General features: G+C 32.2%; 1 protein-coding gene across 1 annotated transcript; it reads right to left on the reverse strand.

The window, feature by feature from the left end:
- Positions 1-15,334: 15,334 nt before the first annotated feature.
- On the reverse strand, positions 15,335-16,766 carry LOC112790131 (ethylene-responsive transcription factor 4). Its single transcript, XM_025832377.3, has one exon. It carries the CDS (start codon positions 16,275-16,277, stop codon positions 15,642-15,644), a length of 636 nt encoding a protein of 211 aa, XP_025688162.1. The 5' UTR covers positions 16,278-16,766; the 3' UTR covers positions 15,335-15,641.
- Positions 16,767-24,324: the final 7,558 nt, after the last annotated feature.

Here is a 24,324-nt window from a genome sequence, read left to right on the forward strand (position 1 = left end):
CTGAAATCAAGGAAAAGAAAAGGGTCTGTAAATCAAATCTCAGAGAAACCCTTAACATAGTCCTGAATTGGACTGAAGAAAAAAGGGCAATCTTGGGATATTATCCTATTGCGAAAGAACAGCTAACAAAGCTGGTTATATATCCAGAGGCTACCCCATCTGACACCTATCAGTTTTTTCAGTATGGATTAATTGATACAATTTTAATTTTTAATGATTTGAAAATTATTAGTGAGTTTCCTACAGGATTCATTGATGCAGTAAAAAGATTTAAAAATATGATTGACAACGTAAATCCAAGGGATATATCCCTAAAATTTACGAATAGTCAACCTATTTTTAATGAAGAAGAAGAATGCTTGGTTCCAGCACATCAAGTAATCTTCATGTCCGTCTTCCCAGGAAATTTTCAACCAATTGATCAAGTTCAAGATTTAACAATCTACAGTCATGAAGGAAGACTAGCCAGCACACTAGCAAGGGTCTTCGAAAGAACTCAAAAGATAACAAGAGAATCTCACACAAGAATCAATTATAAAAGCAAAAATACTTTGCTTGTGTCCAGTAAAAGAAATAAAATTGAAGAAAGAGAGATGAGACTCTTAGTAGAATTTGAATCAGCATTCTACAACTTATCTGGACTCTTAGAAAAGCTCCCCGAAGGGATAAAGAGGAATCTCTGCTATTTGATAAAAGACAGAGAAGACCACAAGTGCCAGCTATGTGTCTCAGAAAGCAATAATGAAACGGAATCAACCCACATGATAAAGGAAGAGGACAACGCATCTGAAGGTCACATGATGAAAGATGAGGACAGCACATCTGAAGCATCTCTCAACATTATTGCATAGTGACGTAAGCGCTTAGGTCATAGAGCACCAACGATGTAGCTGGTGCAAGATAATAAACAATGACGTAAGCAATGACGTCATAAGAAGGGTAAGGATGGGAATTGTCCATCAGACCCAACCATTATAAATAGGTTGCTTAGGCAATTGTAAAAGCATCAAACAATAGAAAGCAGGAGGCTAGGAGTACTCATATGCTAGGAGAGCAAGGAGGAAGCGGCCGAGGCGATTCTATAGTTTGAAGAAGAATTCCCTTAGGAAAAACCAATTCTAAACTCCCCTCTGGAGTTAGTATCTACAATCTCCCCTCTGGAGATAAAAACATCTTATGTAAAATATTCTAAATAAAGGAAGTTTTTCTCCAGAAAGGTACGCCTTTATCTTAATCTCATAGTTATGAATTATTTAGAAAGTTTAGAATTAACGGAAGAATCTGATTATTATAGATTATCTGCCTTATTAGATAACGAAAAACAGGCTGTTCTAAAAACAGAATTAAATCTCAAATCAAATGAAAATTTTAATAAACAAAATCTTTTAAAAAAAGTTTTTAATAGAAAAAATATAATATACTATGGAAAAATTCAACTTGAAGCCCCTATAAAGATAAAATCTGCTAATGGAGAACTTGAAATAGCTTTGATAAATGATGAAGAATTGAGTAAACAGATTGAGAAAATTAAGGATCAACAAAAAAGATCTAAAATTGGATGGATTCATATTAGTACTATACAAGTCTTAATCAAATCTACATATATGAAAGGAATTAATTCACCAATAAGCTTAGCAATCTGTGACAAAAGAATTACTGATGACCCAATAGATCAAATAATTGGAATTGTTCATGGAAACTTGGCAAACGTAAATGTTAAATTCAATGCCCATCTTGGATATGCTATACCGTTATCAACTGAAAATCTTGGAAGATCTATAAGTTTGGCTATAAATTTCACAGAAAGAATCTAATGGAACAAGACGATGAACCATTTTCAATTACATATGCAATAAATTATGCTTTAACAAATAGCCATCATAGTATAATATTTAAAAACAGAGAAAGAATTTATGTCGATGAATTATTTCAGAAAATTGTAAAAACAGAAATACCAAAATATAAAGCTATTGAAAACCCAGTTCTTTTACTAAAAGAACCATCAGGAAAATTAGTTTCATCAAATTTTCAAATAAGAGAATCCAAAATTAATAGCCCTTTAAGTTTATCTAAGTTAAAGATTAAAGAAGAAAATTCTGAAATAAAAGAATTAACAAAAAAGGTCGAAAAATTAAATGACACCCTAAACACTAAGTTATGACAATAAATAAAGAGAAAATATATGTAACCTATCAAGATAAAAAACAAGAACTCTCTGAAAGAGAAAATCGGTTGAATTATTTACAGTTTTCTGAAATAAATCAAAGGGCATTTGAAACTCTAAAAATAATCTATGACAAATTGAAAGGAGAAGTTGAAGAGTTAGAAAAATTAATAGAATCTCTAGAAAATAGTGATGAATCAATGATAGAATTTGCAGAAATTCTAAGATAAATAATGAAGTATACAAAGATTGAAAGACCAGAAAACAAAATAAAAAGACATAGGGCGAAAAAATTAAAAAGTAAAATAAAGGAGTATAAAAGGGAATTAAATAGTCTTCAGTTCGAAATTAATGACCTTATAATAAAAAGGATAGAAATAAGAACAAATATAAACAAGTTGGAGCTAAACTTAAAAAATTTATAAATGCCTGGAACACTATATTATGACTTAAAAGAATTAAAACTGTTGAAAGAAAAAATGGAGAATGAAGTTGAAAAATTAAAAAGATATTTAGAAACAACAGAAAGAGTAGAAATAAAAGAAGTTTTGGAGGACTTGAAAAATTATATTAAAGAAAAAGATAAACAGATAAAAGATTTTATATACAATGATCAATGCAAAAAAGAATATTATAAACTAAAACAAGATTGAAAAAAAAATTATAAAAATGAAATCAGACTTAGTAATAAATGCTCAATATTTATTCGAAGCAAAATATGAAGAGTTAAAAAGAAATTACATCTTAAAAATTGGTATCAGAGCCAAGTTAACGATTAAGAGTAACACTTTCTCTTTAAACAACACTTTTAGTGACACGCTTTTAAAATCAACAAATAACCATAAAAGACAAAAATCTTTACAAATACATCTGTACACTAGATGCCCCCATATACTTTACATCATTTAAGTTGCTTAAATATTGTATATTGTTTAGGTCATATATATTATTGGAAGCGTTTCTGGCATATCCTGTCATTTTTTGAAAGTTTGAAATGCTATGTACGAATAACTTTTTGATTAATTATTTGTCTTTTAGTGAGCTAGTATTTGACAATGTTATCCTTGTAAAAGCTTTTAAAAGACGAAAAGGGACAGCTGCAATACACTGGCTGAAATGTTAACGAGAGCTATAAAGATTGTAGCAATTTTTTTTGTTTTTTCCACTATTATTATTGCAACATGTGTCACATCTCATAGTTTCTACTCATTGATGTTCAATAATAAAAAAATAATACTACACATTTAAATTTTTTTTAACTAAATTTAATTAAATTAATTTAACATAACAAAAATTAATTATAATTAATATTATTTTAAATTTTTTTATTTAACTTAGTTGAACTTTATTCTTAAAAAAAATTAGATGTATAACATTACTCATAATAAAATATTGTAATCTAAACAATATAATTAAAGAAAAATTTATTTATTTTGTGCTCTTAAAACACATATTAAAATTATAAAATTAAAATTTTTATATTAAAATATAAAAAATTTAAGTTTTTAATGTATTTATTTTATATTTATTAAATAAAAATATTTAAAATTTTTCACTAATAATAAACTTATCGTGTGTCTTTATAACACATGAATTAACTAAACCCATAAATAAAATACATTATTTTAGTACGTCTAACTTAGTAACTCCACTTCTTTTTTCGTGTCATTCTCTATTTCCAATAATTTTATATTTTTTCATAATTTTCGATATTAAAATTATTTGACATTATTTTTTTCTTACAATCAATATATTTTTCAAAAAAAATATTATTACTGCTATAAACTTGTTCTACTTATAGTCTCTTAGATATTAAAATTAATATTTATTTTTCTCAATAAATACTATTGATATTTTAAATTCATGCTAGTAGAATCACTAAATTTTATAATTATTAATATTCATTCTATTATATTTATTTTTCTAATTTCTTACAGAAATACACACACAAAAAAATATCTTCTTTTTGTTCTTAATTACTATATATTACAACAACATCACAAACAATGTTATACTTAAATATTAATATTTTTACATCTCAAAAAAATAATTTAACTGCATTTTCTTAAAATTTTGGTCTACTTCAACAAAAAAGTATAAACTAAAAACTTTAGTTGATTAATTAAACAACTCTTAAATAAAATATTCTCAAACTAATAATATATTTGATTGATGTCAACTTAGTTCGTAAAATAATTTTATTCTTATATCATATTTGTAAATTTTTACTATGATATAATAATTAATAATATATGCCTGATATGACCATTATAGACGATCTTACTATTATCAGTAATATTTTTTTGTTAGTATTAAAATAAATAATTAATTTAAAAGAATATTTTCAGTTTTTTTTGTATGGGCCAACAAAATGCATTCTCAATCGATAATATTATTGGCTGGCTCACCCCTTTAAAACCACACATGCACATTATGCCAATCTATCAGACAAATAAAAGACCACAATGACATGCTTACCTCTAAAAAACTTGCTATATTACGCTGCGGTTGCAACTCTTCCATGTAACTCCTTTTGTGCATATCCACATAATGCATATTCCCTTACATATAAACCAATAACTTTTTTTATATTAAATTTAAATGACTCTAAATCATGGCATTTCAAATTTCCAAAAAAAGACAGAGATATACCTGAAATGCTTCCTATATTATTATGTCTTTTATGTTATGTATATACTTGTATTATATTATTACATCTTTTATATATAAGTCCCACTAGAGAGACAATGGCTTATTTGTACAATGTGTACAATAGACTATATAAGTTCTAATACCATGTCATGATACCACTCATCCCAAAAATTTCAGCTAATGAAAAAAGATAACACTAATAATTATATCTCCAATATTCCCTAAACCTCCAAATATTCTATTGGCTCCTCGTACTTTTCCTTTATATATATATTATGATTATTATACGGGGAGGCGCTTAGCACCTTAAGTTTGTTTTAGTTGGGCACCCGGTGCCTATGGTCTCACGTCACTACAATACGAACGGCGCACAGGGACGAAAAATTGGGGCCTTTTACTTTGCTGCCACAAAACAAATCTGCGAAAAAAGGTTTTCTTCGTGTGCCGCAACATCAACGGTGGTCCAATCCAAAAACGTCGCTAGGTGAGGATCTTATCATAGTTCAATTTTAAATATTATTTTTTTCAAAAACTCCGTTTAAATTTTATATATTATATATACTATATATTACATAATATATATTATGTCATGTATATGATATATACTATATTTTATATGATTATATATGTAAATGTTATGTGTATAGATTGATATAAACTAAACATACATGTACACTAGTACAATTATAAAGGGCGTCCGGCGCCAATTTTTTTACCAGTTATATATATACACTTTACATCATTTAAGTTACTTAAATCTTGTATATTGTTTAGGTCATATACATTATTATGTCTTTTATATTATGTATATACTTGTATTATATCATTACATCTTTTATATACTATATATACATATTATGATTATTACACGCAGAGACGTCCGGCGCATTCGGTTTGTTTTTAGTTGGGCTTCTGACGCTAATGATTCCACGCTCGACGTCCAAAATACCTCAGAGAAGGCGTCTGACATTTTTTATGTCAAGTTCCGCGTCCATGCAGGTTCTTTTTGTATTTTTAAAAATTATTAAAACATCAAGTAAATATAGTTTTACGTAATTAAAAAAATTCAATCAGCAATCAAATAATAAAATATAGCTCATTTATGTTTAATTTATCAAATTTTATCTCTCGATGTTAACTTATAAAAACCGAATTTTTTTTTGTCGACGATGTCTAACTAGCTCACTTTTCTTCCTTAACAAATCTAGTATGGTTGTCAAAAGGAGTAAAAAATGAATAAAATTAAATGGTCGAATCTCAAAAAATTAACCAACTATCGAACTTCAATTTTTATCTCTCATTCTTTGTTTTCGGCATTTCGTGCGTAAAAAGAAAAGACGTTAAAGTGACTCTCAGAATCAAACGTCAAAAAAGAAAGCAAGCAGGATGTGGCAATGCTATGGAGGCTCGAATCCCGAGGTGATTATTCACCTTTGTAAATTAATAAAATATATTTTAAGAAGATAATTATTAAAACTAAATCACGGTAATTATATTCCTAAAATAAATAAATAAGTTATTAATATAAATGATATTAATAATGTAATTATCTCTAATTTAATTTATAGCGAATAAAATAATAATATAATATTATTATTTTTGTACTCTCAATACTAAAAATTCTTAACCTTAGTAATTCCAAAACGAAATTATTACTAATTAATAACTAATGACGTGACAAAGTATTTGCTTATAATTTAAGGTTGTTTCAATAGAAAATTTATAATAAGGCACACTGTAAAATTTTACGCTTTTTAATTTTCATATGGAGGGGAAATGGAGTAGTCCGTCAATATGGAGTATATGCGTGCTTTACCAGAGTGTGGTGTCAAGGGAGAAGAAATCGGACAGTGCGAGTTGTAGCAGCCCAATCGGACGGTCCGATTTGCAGGTGACAACACGGACGATCCGAGTTGCGCCTCCCCGTCCACATGTCGCACAGGCCGAGCTCCCCAGAACAGTGCCCCTAAACCCCAACATACCCCCTTCATTCACCCACTCCCTCCCTCCGAAATCACTTTCTCATTCAACCCCACCAGCAGCAGCCATTCTCTCTGCTTCTTTTTTATTGAGCACTTTTTTCTTCTTCTTGGTGCATCAAAAAAAAAAAAAAAATCACAATGCCAAAGAAAAACAAAAATAAAGATGTTGATCGTCCTGACCTTCATATTGTAAATTATCTTTGTCATTCTGATTATGTAAGTTTTTTTTAATTTTTTATATTCCAGAATTATAATTATTATTGTTAGAGATTTAATTTTAATTATTGTTGTTAGAGATTGAAGTTAGGAATATATATGTGACAAAAATATTATTATTGTTAGAAATTTAAGAATATATGTTTAAATAATAGTTAGAAATATATATATTTAGATGTAGTTAATTAGAGAATATTTTAGAAATTTTTTTAATAATTTTAGGAATTATAATTAATTAATTAACTTTTATAATCAATTTTAAAAATGATAATTTTAGAAATTATAATAATTTTTTGCAACAATAAATAAACTAAAGTGGTGCATAATTTTTTGTAATAACATTGGGAATGTTGATTAATAATTAGGATGTGTAAAATATAATATCTTTGTTTTTTGGGTGATATTTATTTATTTATTGTTAGCTTGGTTAATTGACATAAATATATTATTGTAGTTGTGGTTTTAATAATAAAGTGGGATATTATTAGGTAAATAAGAATTGAATTTATCTATTAGTTATCATTATTAATAGTAAGTTTGTAATTGTAGTTAATGATATAGAAATTATTATTTGGTAAATATCTATGACTAAATAAATAAATAATTATGTAAAAAATAATTCAATGCTTATTTTAGGAAACAGTATGGCTAAAATAATTAAAAAGCATTCAAAATAATTTTTAAGATTATTAATTAAATTTAGAAGTTAAATTATTATTACTCGGGAGTTTACTAAATTGGATGTACGGTAGTTATTAGTTTTAATTGATTTTTATTTATGATAGCGGTGTGATTTTAATTAATATGTCTTGTGTAGTGAACTGTGTACTAAATTGGATGTAGTAAAATTATCTGTTTTAGTTGTATTTATTAATACATGGTAGTTACTAAATTAGGTAATTAATAGACAATTTAGCATTAGTTTAATAAATTATTTACTTTAATTAGAAAAATATTAACTTTTAGTAGTAAATTAGTAATTATTAATGATTTGATTAATAATTTGTTATGTTTCTGTAGAGTTCACGGAATTTGATATGTAACCACTCACTGCCTCTAAATCGGTACCATGAAAATGCAGAGGAAAAGTTATGATTTACTAGTTTTTATCATGTTTCTCAAATTAGAATGGTTCAATATCAGAAAGAACTGGTAAATGCTCTAGTTGAAAGGTGGCACCAGACACACACACCTTTCACCTTCTGGTTGGGGAGTGTGCTGTGACACTAGAAGATGTGGTTATAATTCTTGGTCTTCTGACTGACGGTCTTCCAGTCACATGAGTGACTATGAGCATTTTTGAAGCCTTAGAGACCGAGTGTTCGCACTAATTTGGGATTGCATCGAGAAAGTCAGACTACAAAGGAAGCTGCATAAAATTGACTTGGCTTCGGAATTTAAAAGAAAGATTACATTTGATTGATGAAAACAGTATTCAGAGGTACGTGAAGTGCCACATTATGTTGTTATTTGGTATGATCTTGTTTGGAGACAAGTCTGGGGCATCTGTGCACTGAAAGTTCCCGCCTTTGCTTCGTGATTTTGAAAGTATTGGACAGTATAGTTGGGGATCGGCTTGCCTAGCACACCTGTATAGGACGCTATGCAGGGTATCTCATTTTGACTATAAGAAAATCGATGGTTCACTAACACTTCTGCTAGTTTGGGCATGGATCTGTCTATCGTATCTTGCGCCGATTCCTAGAGAACCCTGCAGTTTTTCTCTTGCAAATAGGTAACATTATCGAGTTACATCGTATCTTCATATTTACAATTCAATAGTGTTAATAAAATAAATCATATTAGGTGGCGTAACTGGGACCGTGGAGACCGACACTATAAATATCTTACTCTTGCTCACTTTAGGAAGTCATTGGATGATCTTCAAGAAGGCCAGGTGTGTTTTCATTAAAGACGTATTTGTTTCCGGTTTAGTGTTACTGTTATTTGGCTTGTCATGGTCTATTTCTATTGTTGTGTGCAGTTTGTGTGGGTTGCTTATGGTGTTGATCGCATTGATCCAGACATAATTCCTATAGACATTTATATGCACTCGGTTGTGTGGAGGGCTATGGTGCTATTGGTTTCATTTGAATGCATTGAGTGGCATGCAAGTGATAGGTATAGGCGATAGTTTGGTTTCGTTCAAGGAGTTCCTCATCAGGAACGGAACCTAGACAAGGCACACGGAGAAGTTCTGACTGGTCCCAGGAATCTTTATTGGGCCACAGCCACAACTCACTCATTTTGGGTGATGTAGTGGACAAACAGGTATAATCACGTTCTTACTGAGCATTCCGTGCCTCCAAAGTATCCCTTAGATATTTACATGCACTGGTACCGTACCAAATATGGCAACCATCTAAACTTGTCGGATCTTGTTGTTCAAGAGAATGATGAGGGTGATCCAGTTATGGATGATGACAATGATGGGGGCAATCCAGGTGTGGATGATGACAATGATGAGTATGAGCTACAGTCACCGCCACCTCTATCTCCACCTCCACCTCCAGAAGAACAACCACAGTCCTCGGTCCCATATGTAGTCCAAACACAGTTTACCCCGTCATACCCAATACATCAGCAATATTGGAGTACTCCACAATTTAACTCAGGAGATGGAGCTGCTTTTAGCCAGTTACTTGGGTTCATGGGTGCAAATGCAGGTCAATCACAGTCTAGCCAGCAGCCTGATTTCATGATGGGTAAATATTCCTTGGATGCGAAGCATCCATGCCGCACTTCCTCAAGTATTTCTACAGGGTTGGTATCTGGAGACTCTAGTAGGAGTGATGGTGATCGAGGGATTCCTAATAGTCAAAATCCACGTCGTGTTTTCATGGGTCTAATTGAAGAAAATGCTAAGGCAGCTGAGCAAGAGATTGATGAGTATCTTGTAGATGAACCAGATGACGAGGATAATGAGGAGGGAGAAGATGAGGACATGGATGAGGATGAAGAATCTCGGAATGATGCTTTTGATGACGGTGATCATGCAGGTCCAATTATTAATGATTTACCTTGTTGTCAATTGATTATACTATATTCATATTAGGGTCTTCTTTTATTTAGTTATGTTATATGCATGTTTGGTGGACATTCTTTTGTTTATGCTATGTACATCATTGGATGGTCTGTTAATTAAATTATGTACAGGTGAGGCATGTACTCCAGATGAGACAGGAAAAGGATACAATCTTAGGGTTGATCCACCACGTCGTAGCGTTAATCGATACACCCTGACCGTGCTAAATGAGCCGCCAAGAAATGCAAGAAATTTGTGAAAGATGTAAAGTGGGCAATGAGAAAGTAGTTGTTATGTACTTAACATTTTCTATATTTCACTTAACTCTTCAATGTATCATTTAAATGCTCTATGTTTCATTACTATGCTTGTAGTAGGATTCTTGGAAAAGTTATAAAGTTTCAATTATCATACACTGTTTGGATAAAATCTAAAGTCGCAGGTGTCATAAAGTAGTTTCATAAAATAACAATGTTTCAAATATCATACTGTAAAATAACTTGGATAAAATATGAAGTCGCAAATGACATAGAGTTCTTGGTTGAAATGTAAAATATATAAGTCTACTGAGCATTGTTGCTGTCCCTTGCTCCACCTAACTGACGACATCTATTACGGCTGTATCCTTCGGCCTCACATTGCCTAGATCGCCTAGAAGCACGTAACATTCGCGTGTCCATTTCATTCAAAAAACACGTCATCCTTGGGCGACCTTTGGTCACTCGTCTCAGGTACAGATTCGGTACGAATCGAGGCCCGTTATACGCAAGCCATGTAGTAGGATTCCCCAGAGGCCTAAACCTAGCATGGTAAACCCTTCAAACTTGGTCCATCTTATAAGTCGTGGACATACACTTGCCAATCTAGTCGTTTATTTGCACAATATACAAACACATGTCGACAAGGAATTCGGTCGACCTGGAACTCACCACAGTCACATCGTTGTCGACGGAGGTTGACGGCATACTCTGTTCCACTTGGCATCTCACACCCTTCAAATACCTCATTCTGCCTGTCGAAACAATTAACCTGGATGTTTCCTGATGCAAGTTGATTTGCATGCGATTTTGAGGTCACAATCTCAGAAAAAACATGTCCAGCAGTTATCCGAGCCTTTACCTCTGCTCTTTTTCTGGTGAACAACTCGTTAAGCCTGTAGAATGTTGCTTTGACAAGTGCAGTGATGGAGAGATTGCGTGCACCCTTCAAGACTGAGTTGATGCATTCCACTAGGTTCGTGGTCATGTGACCCCATCGGTAACTATCATTGAATGCCAACGCATATTGTTCGCGGGGGATTCAGTTTAACCAGTTAGTGTAAGCCTCGCTCCGTTCTCGTAGACGCTGGTAACGCAAATCGTACTCGCGAACCATCCTCGAATATCCTACACAATAGGAAAAAACAAACAGAAAAAAAGGATGACAAAGACTTAATCAAGGTAACTCTGTTAATATCAAACTTCAAATTACTCAAACCTATATGGACGACAAGTTTTTGCAGGTACGGTGCCTTGAACTTTCTCAAAAAATTCGACGCTATATGCCTAATGCAAAACATGTGGAAAGCTTTAGGAGGTGACCAAGCTCCGTTACTGCGGGTCACAGCTGCATTGATGAATTCGTGTCGGTCAGATATCAGTCTCATACCATCCCAAGTCACAACATGTTATCGCAAGTTACTAAGAAAAAAGTGTCATGCATCAGAAGTCTCTCCCTTCACAATAGCAAATGCAATTGCGACGATATTGTTGTTACCATCTTTTGAAACTGCAACTAACAGACAACTCTTATACTTTCCGTACAAGTGAGTCCCATCCACCTGTACAACGGGCTTACAATATTTGAATGCTCTAATGGAGGAGTAATAACTTCAGAAGACTCGTTGCAATACCCGGATCTTAGTTATCAAGTCATTGCCTTGATATGCAGGCATAGTCTCAAAATGGACGACTGATAACGGCTCCTTATGACACATGGCCTCAAACCATATGGGTAAAGTTTCATACGATACTTCCCAACCTCCAAATATCTTTTGCACTGTCTTTTGCTTGGCCAACCATTGTTTCTGATAGCTAATGGTGTAATTGAACTTCGACTGCACTTTTGCAATTACTGATTTTACCTTTATCAAGGGTCAGCATCAACCAACGGCTTTATTGCTTCTGCAATTGTGTTTGAATCTAGCTTCGAATGATCTTGAGAAATGGTGGCTCTGGTACAAGTGTGACTACCATTATACCTCCTTACAACCCAACAGTACTTTCTGCTTATTATGCTAACCCTGATAAGCCAATCACACCCTGACCCATACTGGATATACTTGGCATAAAATGTCAACGGCTCCAACTCATACACCCGGTAGTCTACACATCTTCGAATGGTATACTTTTTCATCGCCATAATAACAACTTCCTTAGAACTGAATTTCATTCCCACATTAAATTCACCATCCGCGACAATAGGAATTTCTGCCACGACGACAGTCATACGATAAATATTTAATACACAAATATTAAATAACCGAAATTAAAAGTAAACCAATATTCACTACATCAATATTAATATAAGTAAACTTTACATCAAGTTATTATCTCAATCTTAACAAGAACAAAAGAAAAGACATAAATAAGTACTAATTAATAAATACTAATTAATATTTAACTAAATCAATAACTCACTAAAAATATTATTACCTTAAATTTAACTAAATAAACACATAAACAGATGCTAATTGCGTATATTTTCATATAATCACTTAACTATTTGGTCCATCATTCAATATAAATTATTAAAAAATTCTAATTCTTCGTATAAAAAAAGTCCCAATTACGTACTTGCACTCATATATTCTAGAAACTCCGGAGCATGTATGGCTTCCAAATCCAAAACTCGCATGAAAGATGGCTCCTCAAACGGTACTTTGTTTACGAGTGCATTTGCCACGTCTCTCACGTTTGGAGCCATAGTGTCGTCACCTTGATCTTCATCTCCGTCTGGACCAACAAATTCATAATTACTTTTGAACTCTTCCTCACTGTCACTATTGTAATCTTTCCATTCAATATTTCGGTCGGCCTCAGATTGTTCGAATTCAATGTACAGCTCGATAAACAAGATCTGAGCGCGACTTTCAATATACATTGAAAACATCTCTTGCATACTCGCTTCGTCAGTTATATATTTTGTTTGAAATTGAACGAATCCACTAAATACTGGTATGGGATATCTGTATAAAATACATGATATTTTTCTAGACATCTCAGAATCTTTCTTCTCACAAATTACACCTTTAAGTTCTTCAAATGAGATTGTGAAGGGAATAACAACATCTAACGGATTTTCATAAGTAAATTTTACTCCTTTAGATATTTGTAACAGAATTTGACCAAAATATATAATATACTTTCAAAAGGACTCTATCATCCATTTCTCTCACTCGCCTAAACAGAAATTTCACTGTCAATTTTTTTACTTCATACCAAAGACAAGAGATACAGGAGCAGAAGAAAGAAGAAGAACAAACAAAACAAAAAGAGGAGATCTAATAAGTTGTTTACTATATATAAATCGGACCCGACAATTAATTAGTTTAAGCTCATTCAAAAAAATATTTAATAATCAACTCGGATCGTCCGATTTGATTTTTGCAAAATAAAAAAAAATTAATATATATAAAAATCGGACGATCTGATTAGCCTTCACCAAAATTTAAATTTTTTCTTCCATCCAAATCAAACCATCTGATTAGTTAACCCAATTTATTAATCAAAGAAATTAGATAGTTCAATTTTTTCACGCCATAAATAAAAATAAAAAAAAACTGTCCAAGAAATTTATCTAGTGCCTCCAAAATCCATAACGAGGCACTACACATGCATAACTTCTATATAAAAAAAAAAAGCCTAAAACTCTATGTTGTATTAAAATGAGTCTACAAGCAAAATATATATATATATATATATATATATATATATATATATATATATATATATGTTTTGAATTACTTAAACTTATCATCTATTAAAACACAATTTCAATAAATAATACAAATTCATATTTAATATATTTAATTAGTTTAGAATTCTTAAAGTAACTACTAACATTAATTATGACATACTAAAAATTGAATCATTATAAAAGGTCTAATTGTTCCGTTTTATAAAAAATACTAACGGATCATAAACAGTGAGGTAATATAATGATAGAGTGAGAGAATTTCAAAAAAAATGGGTAAGCCTAATAAAAATGGTGACATTGCCGGCGACATCTCTGCCAGATCTCAACAAATCATTAATTCAATTAAATTAAAGCACGTTTAACTAATTCTATTTTAAATAATTAAAAAATGACGAAAACTAGACAAAGATATTTGAAATGTCTTTGAATAAAAGATACCAAAAAAGAAACATCTTTAAATAAAGAACTAGAAGTTTAATTTCGATTATTAAATAAATTATTATATATTAAATTCTTGATATGTGGTATAAATTAAGTGTTATGATTATTAAAACGTATTGCTATGTTCTTAAAATTGTTATTTTGATTTTAATATCAATTTTTTAATTTGCTTAAAATTTAAATTTTTAACAAAATTTTTTTAAAAATTTATTTCATTTTTTTATAAATTTTATAATATTATTTTTTACTTTTATTTTATTATATTTTTATACTATTTTTTATTTTTCAAATTTAATAATTTTTGACGAATTGAGTTTTTATTTATAATTTTTAATATTTTTTCTAGTTTTTGAATATCTATATTTTAATCAACTAACAATTCTTATTACTAATTATTTTATTTTTAATCTAATAATTTTTATTTATTTTTAAATGATTTAAATAAAACTTATTGTAAAATTGAGATTTTGAAAAAAAAATATTTTATATAAATTTAAAAATTTAGTGTTGTTTAAATTAATATAGTAGTCAAAATTATTAATGTCATTATTTTTTTCTTATATTTTTAATTTGATTCATCATTTATATTTTTATTATTAATTTATTATGTTTTTTAGAATATATTTTTTAATTATAATTAAATAAATAACTTAAAAAAAAATATTTTTGCACTCTTTATATATAAGTGTCCCTTAAATGATTATTCAAATCGCATTAATCCAGTGAAGAAAAAATCGCAAGACATCTGCAATTAAAAGTTAAAACAATCTTCTTCCATGTTCTTATTATTGTCTATTTATCCGTCACATGAAAACCAGCCGTAAGAGTAAATAAACAAAGAAATAGCAACGAATTTTTTTATCAACATAGAAACGCCATTGTATATATAAAGAAACGTTAATGAACAAAAACAGTGAGATACTCGTTTTCTCCGTCGCCAAAAAACATAAAGCGCAGAGAACAGAAAAACGAAGCCCTGCTTCTTCTTCTTTGGTTAACTATTTTATCTTCTATTTACACATCGTGCGGAGTTCAAAAGTCAGCTACTAACACAACTCCACTCTCTGATGCTATGTTTCTCACACGAGAGCGTTTATGTTTCCTTCCAAAAACAATTGCTATAAATTTACCACGAACCACAAAAAGCAAATGAGAGAAACGAGTAATGACGGCCAGAAAACGCCGGCGGTTCTTGATAAAACGGTTAACCGCCAGACCAGGCTACCTCAGGGGGAGGAGGAACGTTGAGGTCAAGATCCATCAGTCTCCGATGAGGCACACGCTCATAATCCACGACCGAGGACGAATCAGAATCGCTATGCGCTGCGCCGGAGGCAGCAACGGCAACAGCGGCGCGTCGAAAATCGGCAACGGGGCGGTCAAACCCGCACATCCCAGCACGACCGAACGCTTCGAAGAACATAACCGGGCGAGCCACCGGGAACACCATAGTTGTGTCGGCGGAGGCGGCTAAGGAGGAGAGTGTGAGGTCGAGCGTTGGCGGCGTGGGTGCCGGCGGCGGAGGAGAGGAAGAGTCTAGAGTGCTGCTCTGGCTAGGACTACCCGCGGCGGGGCTGTTGATGATCTCGGACGGCGTGGGGAAATTGGTCTTTGCCTTAAGTCCGCGGAACTCACGTGCCGCGGAGTCGTAGGCACGTGCAGCCTCCTCAGCCGTGTCGAAAGTGCCGAGCCAGACACGTGTTTTCTTGCCAGGATCGCGGATCTCGGCGGCGTAGCGGCCCCATGGCCTCTTCCTCACCCCTCTGTATCGGATCTCTCTGGAGAGTGGTTGGATCGAGTTGGATCCGGAAAGAACAGCGGGTAGGTCCCGGGGTGCCATATTCGTGATGCAGAGTTTGTTGTGAGTTTGAGTTGAGCCTGTAATATGGAGACAATGTGTGTCTGAGGGGGAAGCAAATGGAGTGGGACGGACTTTATAGGAAACAGTGGAGAGAGAAAAGAGGAAAGAGAGGGTGTGGAGTGTTCTCTCCGTGCGTGCGGAAAAGCAACGCCCCCTTTAGGCGCTACCTGCTTATACAACGTGGCTTCACTTGCGAGCAAACTGCTAACTACTCACCTCTCGCCACTCAATTAGCACACCTCTTGCCTTAGCATTTCACCTTGTCACTTTCCCTATCTTATATATACTAATTTTATATTTTTATATACGCCTATTTTATAATTTTTATGAGATATACGTTTTTAGTATCAAAATAATTAATAAAAATAATAAATAATTTACATATTATAAAAGATATATACATTTAATAGGCTCATTCTTCAACGCTCCTTGTTAAGTATGGAGTGCTGCACACCTTATGAATTCATTAAATCTAAACTCTTCATTTGTTATATTTTATTTGAATGGTCTAGATTTAAAAAGGTAACCTTTTAATCAGGTTAACCATTTTCTACGAGTTTTAGAATTTTTTTATAAGTCTCAGATATTGGGCTGAAGTTCAAAATAAAAAAATAGTATATAAATATTAAAAACAACATGTCTGCAAAACAAAAATTCATATAATTTTTTATTAATAATTTTTTATTGAAACATGTCATTTTACTATATTTATAATATATTATTTGGGATAATTATATTATTTCAGTTAATATATATTATTTAAAAAATATTTAAAATTTATTATTTTGTATTAAGAATATTATTAAAAATATATTGTTAATTTTTCTTAAAATAATACTTTCTTTTCTTTGATTCAAATATTATGACAATAAAATTTTTTTACGTAACTGTGTCTATTCAATAAATATTATATTTATTTATTTCTATATAGTATGTAAAATAAATAATTAATGTTTAAAAAAGTTAATAAAAAAAGAAATATTCTTTTTTTTTACTAACTTTTAAGTGAATATAGAGACTATGCCATTTGAATTATAACTCGTTGATAAAGAAAGAAATACTCTTAATTATATTTAAATAGAATAATTATTTATTAGGCTCATTCTTATACAAATAAAAAATTTTCTTAGTTTTATATCTGTAATATTTTATACCAATTAACTTCAAAATTAATTATTTTTTGAATAAATTAATAAAAAATAATACAAATAATTGTTTAAATAAAATTATATTTTAATTTTTCATTCTATTACGTACAAGTTGAGGATAATTTGAAATAAAAGATAATGGACTTGTTATAACTATCATGTATTTTGTGCTTTAACTGCGTCATCATCTGAGAATCATGGCGCCTTCATGGAGACCGGTTCTTCTACAGAATCAGTTTGGAGTTAGCCAACTAGCAGCAGCGACAGACAGCGTCTTCCTTTTCTATGGCAGCAATTTTTTCGGCTTTGAAGGTCCAATTATGGTAGAGGTGGAATGGAGTGGGTTCAAGAGCGTCAAAATCTATGGCTAGACAGAACAATAGTAAAAACACCTGCTAGTAAACAAAACAGTGAAAATGTTTGAAGACATCACATCAACAATAACAGAGTAACGGAAGAATTCGATTAAATTTTTCTGAATTTCTTTTGGTGTAAAGATAGCCCTCTGTTAAACTAGCGAATTAGTTTTTTTTGTTAGTGTCGGTTTGTTTGTTCACCCCATAACAAAAAAATAACAATAATAAATAAATTTAATTTACCTGATCACTTTTGATAATAGGTTAACTTTTAAAGAGTGCTGCACTCCCTACTTTACCTGGAGTGCACTAGCTTTCGCCCATTTAATAGTGTACTAAATAGTAGTAGAAATATAACTTCCTTAACTTTTACTATATTTTTTTATCCAATATTATGATTATGTTATTATCAGAATTGTTTTTCAAAATACTTCGTACTGAATCTTGTGATTTTCAACAAATTTTTGTTACACTACAAATTCTTTAGATGGAATAAATTTTAGATAAGGATACTATTTTACCTTATAATTATATTTATTATACATAATTATCTTAAAATAAAAGGTTTTAAGAATTTATTTGTTCAACAAATATATTAAAAATGTTATTAAAAGTGTATGAAAAGATCAATATATGTAGTGAGAATCATTTTTTCAAAAGCTTTCAAAGTTAATAAAAATTTATTCAAAACCAAACTGTGTAATAATATGAAAGTCGTTTGCACAAACTTTAATGTTTACTCTTATTATTATTCAAAATCTCTATTTGTATAACTAAAATGTTATATATCCATTAGATTTTCTTTTAAAAAAACCTTTTAAATGTTTTTTTCTCACCATTTCTACTCCAAACAAGGTAGTGTAGATTAGTCGTTTCTGCTAAACCTTAACTTAGATTGGATCAAACATTGATATAAGAACTTTAGATATTGCTTCTACAAGCGTTCTCAAGTCTAGATAACTTAGATGAGATCAAACATTATTCTATAAACTTAAAATTATTTTCTTAAACCTTTTTAAGACTGAGATCAATACTAAATCGATTATGATAGAGTTTTTAAGGGATTTATAAGAATGTATATCTAATACGACACTACGAGAAAAATGTTGAACACGGTCGGATGTATCATTAAATTTAGCATCGCAGAATAGCGACGAATTTACTGTCAGAATTACCAACGGTAACGATGTCAAATTCATAAGGTTAAGTAATTACCAGTGGATTCTATTTTCCAACAGTAAATCCACTAGTAATATTTGGAGGAAAAATAAGATAAATTGGTGGACGAAATTGTGATCATCAACAATGGCTCCAAAGATTTGGTGGTCTCAAACATGAGTCTCACTTTGTCACAACTCCGCACAACTAACTAGCAAGTGTACTGGGTCGTCCAAGTAATACCTTACGTGAGTAAGGGTCGATCCCACAGAGATTGTTGGTATGAAGCAAGTTATGGTCATCATGTAGATCTCAGTCAGGCTTATTCAAATGTGATTGGATTAGATAATTAAAAGATAAATAAAATAGGATAGAAATACTTATGTAAATTAATTGTGGGAATTTCAGATAGGCGTATGGAGATGCTTGTCCCTATTGAATCTCTGCTTTCCTACTACTTTCATCCAATCCTTCTTACTCCTTCCCATGGCAAGCTATATGTAGGGCATCACCGTTGTCAATGGCTACATCCCATCCTCTCAGTGAAAATGGTCCAAATGCTCTGTCATAGCACAGCTAATCATCTGTCGGTTCTCAATCAGGTTGGAATAGAATCTTGTGATTCTTTTGCGTCTGTCACTAACGCCCAGCCTTCAGGAGTTTGAAGCTCGTCACAGTCATTCAATCTCGGAATCCTACTCGGAATACCACAGACAAGGTTAGACTTTCTGGATTCCCATGAATGCCGCCATCAATTCTAGCTTATACCACAAAGATTATGATTAAGGAATCCAAGAGATATGCGCCCGGTCTAAGGTAGAACGGAAGTGGTTATCAGTCGCGCGCGTTCATAGGTGAGAATGATGATGAGTGCCACAGATCATCACATTCATCAAGTTGAAGTGCAACGAATATCTTAGAACAGGAATAAATCGAATTGGATGGAAAATAGTAGTAATTGCATTAAAACTTGAGGTACAGCAGAGCTCCACACCCTTAATCTATGGTGTGTAGAAACTCCACCGTTGAAAATACATAAGTGAAAGGTCCAGGCATGGCCGAATGGCCAGCCCCCCAAAACGTGATCAATAGTCTCCTAAGATGAATAATAAAATAAAACTGAGACCAAAGATATCTAATACAATAGTAAAAAGTTCTATTTATACTAAACTAGCTACTAGGGTTTATAGAAGTAAGTAATTGATGCATAAATCCACTTCCGGGGCCCACTTGGTGTGTGCTTGGGCTGATCTTGATCTATCCACGAGCTGAGGCTTCTCTTGGAGTTGAACGCCAAGTTGTAACGTGTTTTGGGCGTTCAACTCTGGTTCGTGACGTGTTTCTGGCGTTTGACTCCAGAATGCAGCATGGAACTGGCGTTGAGCGCCAATTTACGTCGTCTAATCACAAATAAAGTATGGACTATTATATATTGATGGAAAGCTCTAGATGTATACTTTCCAACGCCATTGAGAGCGCGTCATTTAAAGTTCTGTAGCTCCAGAAAATCCATTTCAAGTGCAGAGAGGTCAGATTCCAACAGCATCAGCAGTCCTTTGTCAGCCTCCTTATCAGAGTTTTGCTCAGGTCCCTCAATTTCAGCCAGAAAATACCTGAAATCATAGTAAAGTCCAGAAATGTGAATTTAGCATAAAAACTAATGAAAACATCCCTAAAAGTAACTAGATCGTACTAAAAACTACCTAAAAACAATGCCAAAAAGTGTATAAATTATCCGCTCATCAGTTATCGCTGAAAGTTTCTGAAAATTGATTCATATTTAGTGGATTTAGGATGATTTGGTTGGCTGGTTAGTGTTTTTAAGTTTCACTGATTATGATTAACTTTATTGCTGCAAGTTCTCGAAAATTGATTCCTGTCTAGTTTATTTATGTTGATTTGGTTGCCTAGTTAGTGTTTCTTATTTTAATGATTATGGTTGTTGCTGAAAGTTCTTGAAAAGTGATTCCTGTTTAGTAAATTTAGATTGATTTGGTTACCTGGTTAGTGTTTTAAGTTTCAATAATTATGATTAACTTTATTGCTGAAAGTTCTTAAAAATCGATTCCTATTTAGTGCATTTTGGTTTATTTCACTGCCTGGTTAGTATTTTCTATTTCAATGATTATGGTTATTGCTTAAAGTTTCTTTGATTCATGTTTAGTGGATTTAGGATGATTTGGTTGCCTGGTTAGTATTTTTAAGTTTCAATAATTATAATTAACGTTATTGTTGGAAGTTCTTGAAAATTGATTCCTATCTAGTGGATTTAGGTTGATTTGGTTGCTTGGTTAGTGTTTCTTATTTCAATGATTATGGTTGTTGCTGAAAGTTCCTGAAATTTGATTCCTTTTAGTGGATTTAGGTTGAATTGGTTGCCTGGTTAGTGTTTTAAGTTTCAATAATTATGATTGACTTTATTGCCAAAAATTCTTGAAAATTGATTCCTATTTAGTGAATTTAGGTTGATTTGGTTGTCTGGTTAGTGTTTCCTATTTCAATGGTTATGGTTGTTGTTGAAAGTTCCTGATAATTGATTCATGTTTAGTATATTTACGTTGATTTGGTTGCCTGGTTAGTGTTTTTAAGTTTTAATGATTATGATTAACTTTGTTACTGGAAGTTCTTGAAAATTGATTCTTGTCTAGTGGATTTAGGTTGATTTGGTTGTCTGGTTAGTGTTTTCTGTTTCAATGATTTTGGTTGTTATTGAAAGTTCCTGAAAATTGATTTCTGTTTAGTAGATTTAAGTTGATTTGGATGCCTAGTTAGTGTTTTAAGTTTCAATGATTATCATTAACTTTATGGGTGAAAGTTCTTGAAAATTGATTCCTGTTTAGTAGATTTATGTTGATTTGGTTGCTTGGTTATTATTTTAAGTTTCAATTATTATGATTCCTGTTTAATAGATTTAGGTTGATTCTTCTTTATGGGTTGTTAGGTTTACACCGAACAACAACGCGTGTACTCAAGAGATGACCAATGTCATCAAGCTGATGTACGACCATCCTTGGCCCAGCTACACGAAGATCCCCGCTAAAACCAGGGAGCGATGTTTTCAGAAATGGGCGGTAATTACCTTTTTCTTAGTTTCAAATTTTTAGCTAGTTTATATCTTCTATCTTGCTTAACTAATTTTAAAGTTTCTTTGTTGTAAATGCACTTTAGGTGGGATGCTGAGCACGACCTTACCATCAAGAAGATATTTTTGACCATAGAATGGGTTAGCTGTAATACCCTATTACCTTAAGCCTCACCTCATGCCGTAAGGCAAAGAATAACGAAGTGCCACGATAGTTCTAAAGCTCATATAAAGGAATAGTAATACTAGAAGCCCGATAAAGGAATAAAGCACAAAACAAAGATAGAAAAATGTGAAGCGTTCACACGAAACTAAAAGCGTAAAGGATAAGATAACAAGGTATATGTAGATATATATAACAATAATAGTCATAGAATACTAGCCGTAGCCCGTGAAGTTTAGGCCGACAAGTTATATACAGACATAACAGAGTTTTTGAGTTAAAACAGCTTATACAACTTATCTCTCAATAGTCAAGCCTCTAAGACAACAAGGATACAAAAGTGAGAGAGAGTCTACAACAACATAACCCAAAATACAAAAGGTGATAAAAGATCCTCCGCTCCATCCTAGAACTTCACATCAAGCATAAGATCCAAACTTATAAAACAATTTAACAAAATCCTTAAACAGGTTATCTAACTTAGGGAATTTCTAAACTATCAGCTTACCACTGTCCTATAGCCTTCACCAGCCTAACCTCCATGCGATCCTACCGCCACCGCCTACCAAACCTTCTCAATCCCAGTAGAAAACACAAGTAATTGCATACAATTAAAGCACGAGTAGTTAACATGTATAGCAAGTAAATCAAGAAACACTTAAGCATGTTATATAATTAGGCATAGTATGAAAGTAAACAAAGCAAGCAAACACATAGAAAATACACATGATGATGCCTGTCCTATTGACTGTGATATCACATTGTCAGTTCAACTACCAACCCAACACATTCCCATGGGAATGTCGCCTTTCGGCCACGAATATAAATGGGAACCCCCAGGGATATCGTGTCCGACACATGATCATGGGATATAGTACCTGGCACACTCTTGTGATTCCGAAAGGATGCGAGAGGGATTCTCGGTCACAGACCTCACATCTCAACGTAAGCAGGACTAACCACCTCCCTTACACCACCGACGAGACCTCACAAATGGGATTAACCAACCATCCTTGCCAGGCGCATAGCGTCTCAACAGTCTCAGTATACAACAATATATATCCATATTTCATTTAGTGATCACTTTCAATATTCAATAATTCACCACTTCTCTTCGAGTCCCAGACTCGTCATAACCATCATTTCTCTTTACGATTTGCCATGAATACATCTCTGTATGATCAAAATAGATAGCAAGAAATGTTTATCCTGAAATTTAAACATCTCCAATGCCTTAACATCTTCATCCATATTATTTCATCTCAATTATTCAAGACATACTCTCTTTTAGTTCTCTGTTTCAACGTTTAATTCCTCTTAAATAAGTTTTCAAATTGTCTAATTAGAATAATCAACTAATCATTGCTTGCTCAGTCCATTAATTAGAATAATCAACTCACCGTAGTATTACTTGATACAATTCAGTGCACTTGTCAAGTTAGGTTTCTCACCATTAATCAGTTATACAAACCATAAGATAATCTCAATCCAGACGTAGACTCTATTAATATATTATATTATACATATATATTCTACAAACACTTAGGAACATAAGGCATCCAGGTCCAAGCCCATTCACGATGTCCTTAGTCTAAAACTCGGTGCTAACAAAAACAGTAAAATCATATGCTTCAATAAAATGCAAATCAAGTATATGGAAAATAATCTAGTCTTTATAGTTGACATAATAACTCGTATCTTCCAAAAGGCTTAATGTACCTCATAGTCTGGGTGATAGCAGAAAAAGCCTCAGTGTTCAGTGAACGATACCGCCAGCTTCATCTATAAGAATAGTAAAGAGAACGGGGTGAGAACTTACGGTTCCTAGTATGGTACTAACAAAGAGAACAAAATTGTAAATCGGTCATAGGACATAGCTCTATCATTTTAGATCGTCGTGCATTTTGTTATGTTAACCCTTGGTTCAAGTTTTAGTTTTCACTCATCTATCCTAGTCTCAGTTTCTCATTAACTAAACCATAATCTATCAAGTAACAGTAATATTAAACAAGTACAGATTAATCACGTAACACAAAAAACCGAGAATAAGCATAAAATACAATCAGAGAGAATATGCATAGAGTGCAAACATAGAAAAAATGCGCCAAACAATATGATG

The sequence above is a fragment of the Arachis hypogaea genome, chromosome 3 (genome assembly GCF_003086295.3).
Source record: "Arachis hypogaea cultivar Tifrunner chromosome 3, arahy.Tifrunner.gnm2.J5K5, whole genome shotgun sequence".
Taxonomy (NCBI): domain Eukaryota; kingdom Viridiplantae; phylum Streptophyta; class Magnoliopsida; order Fabales; family Fabaceae; genus Arachis; species Arachis hypogaea.

Bases quoted from the DNA above. Each gene is read 5' to 3' on its own strand.
- LOC112790131 (XM_025832377.3), bottom strand. From the start codon at position 16,277: ATGGCACCCCGGGACCTACCCGCTGTTCTTTCCGGATCCAACTCGATC.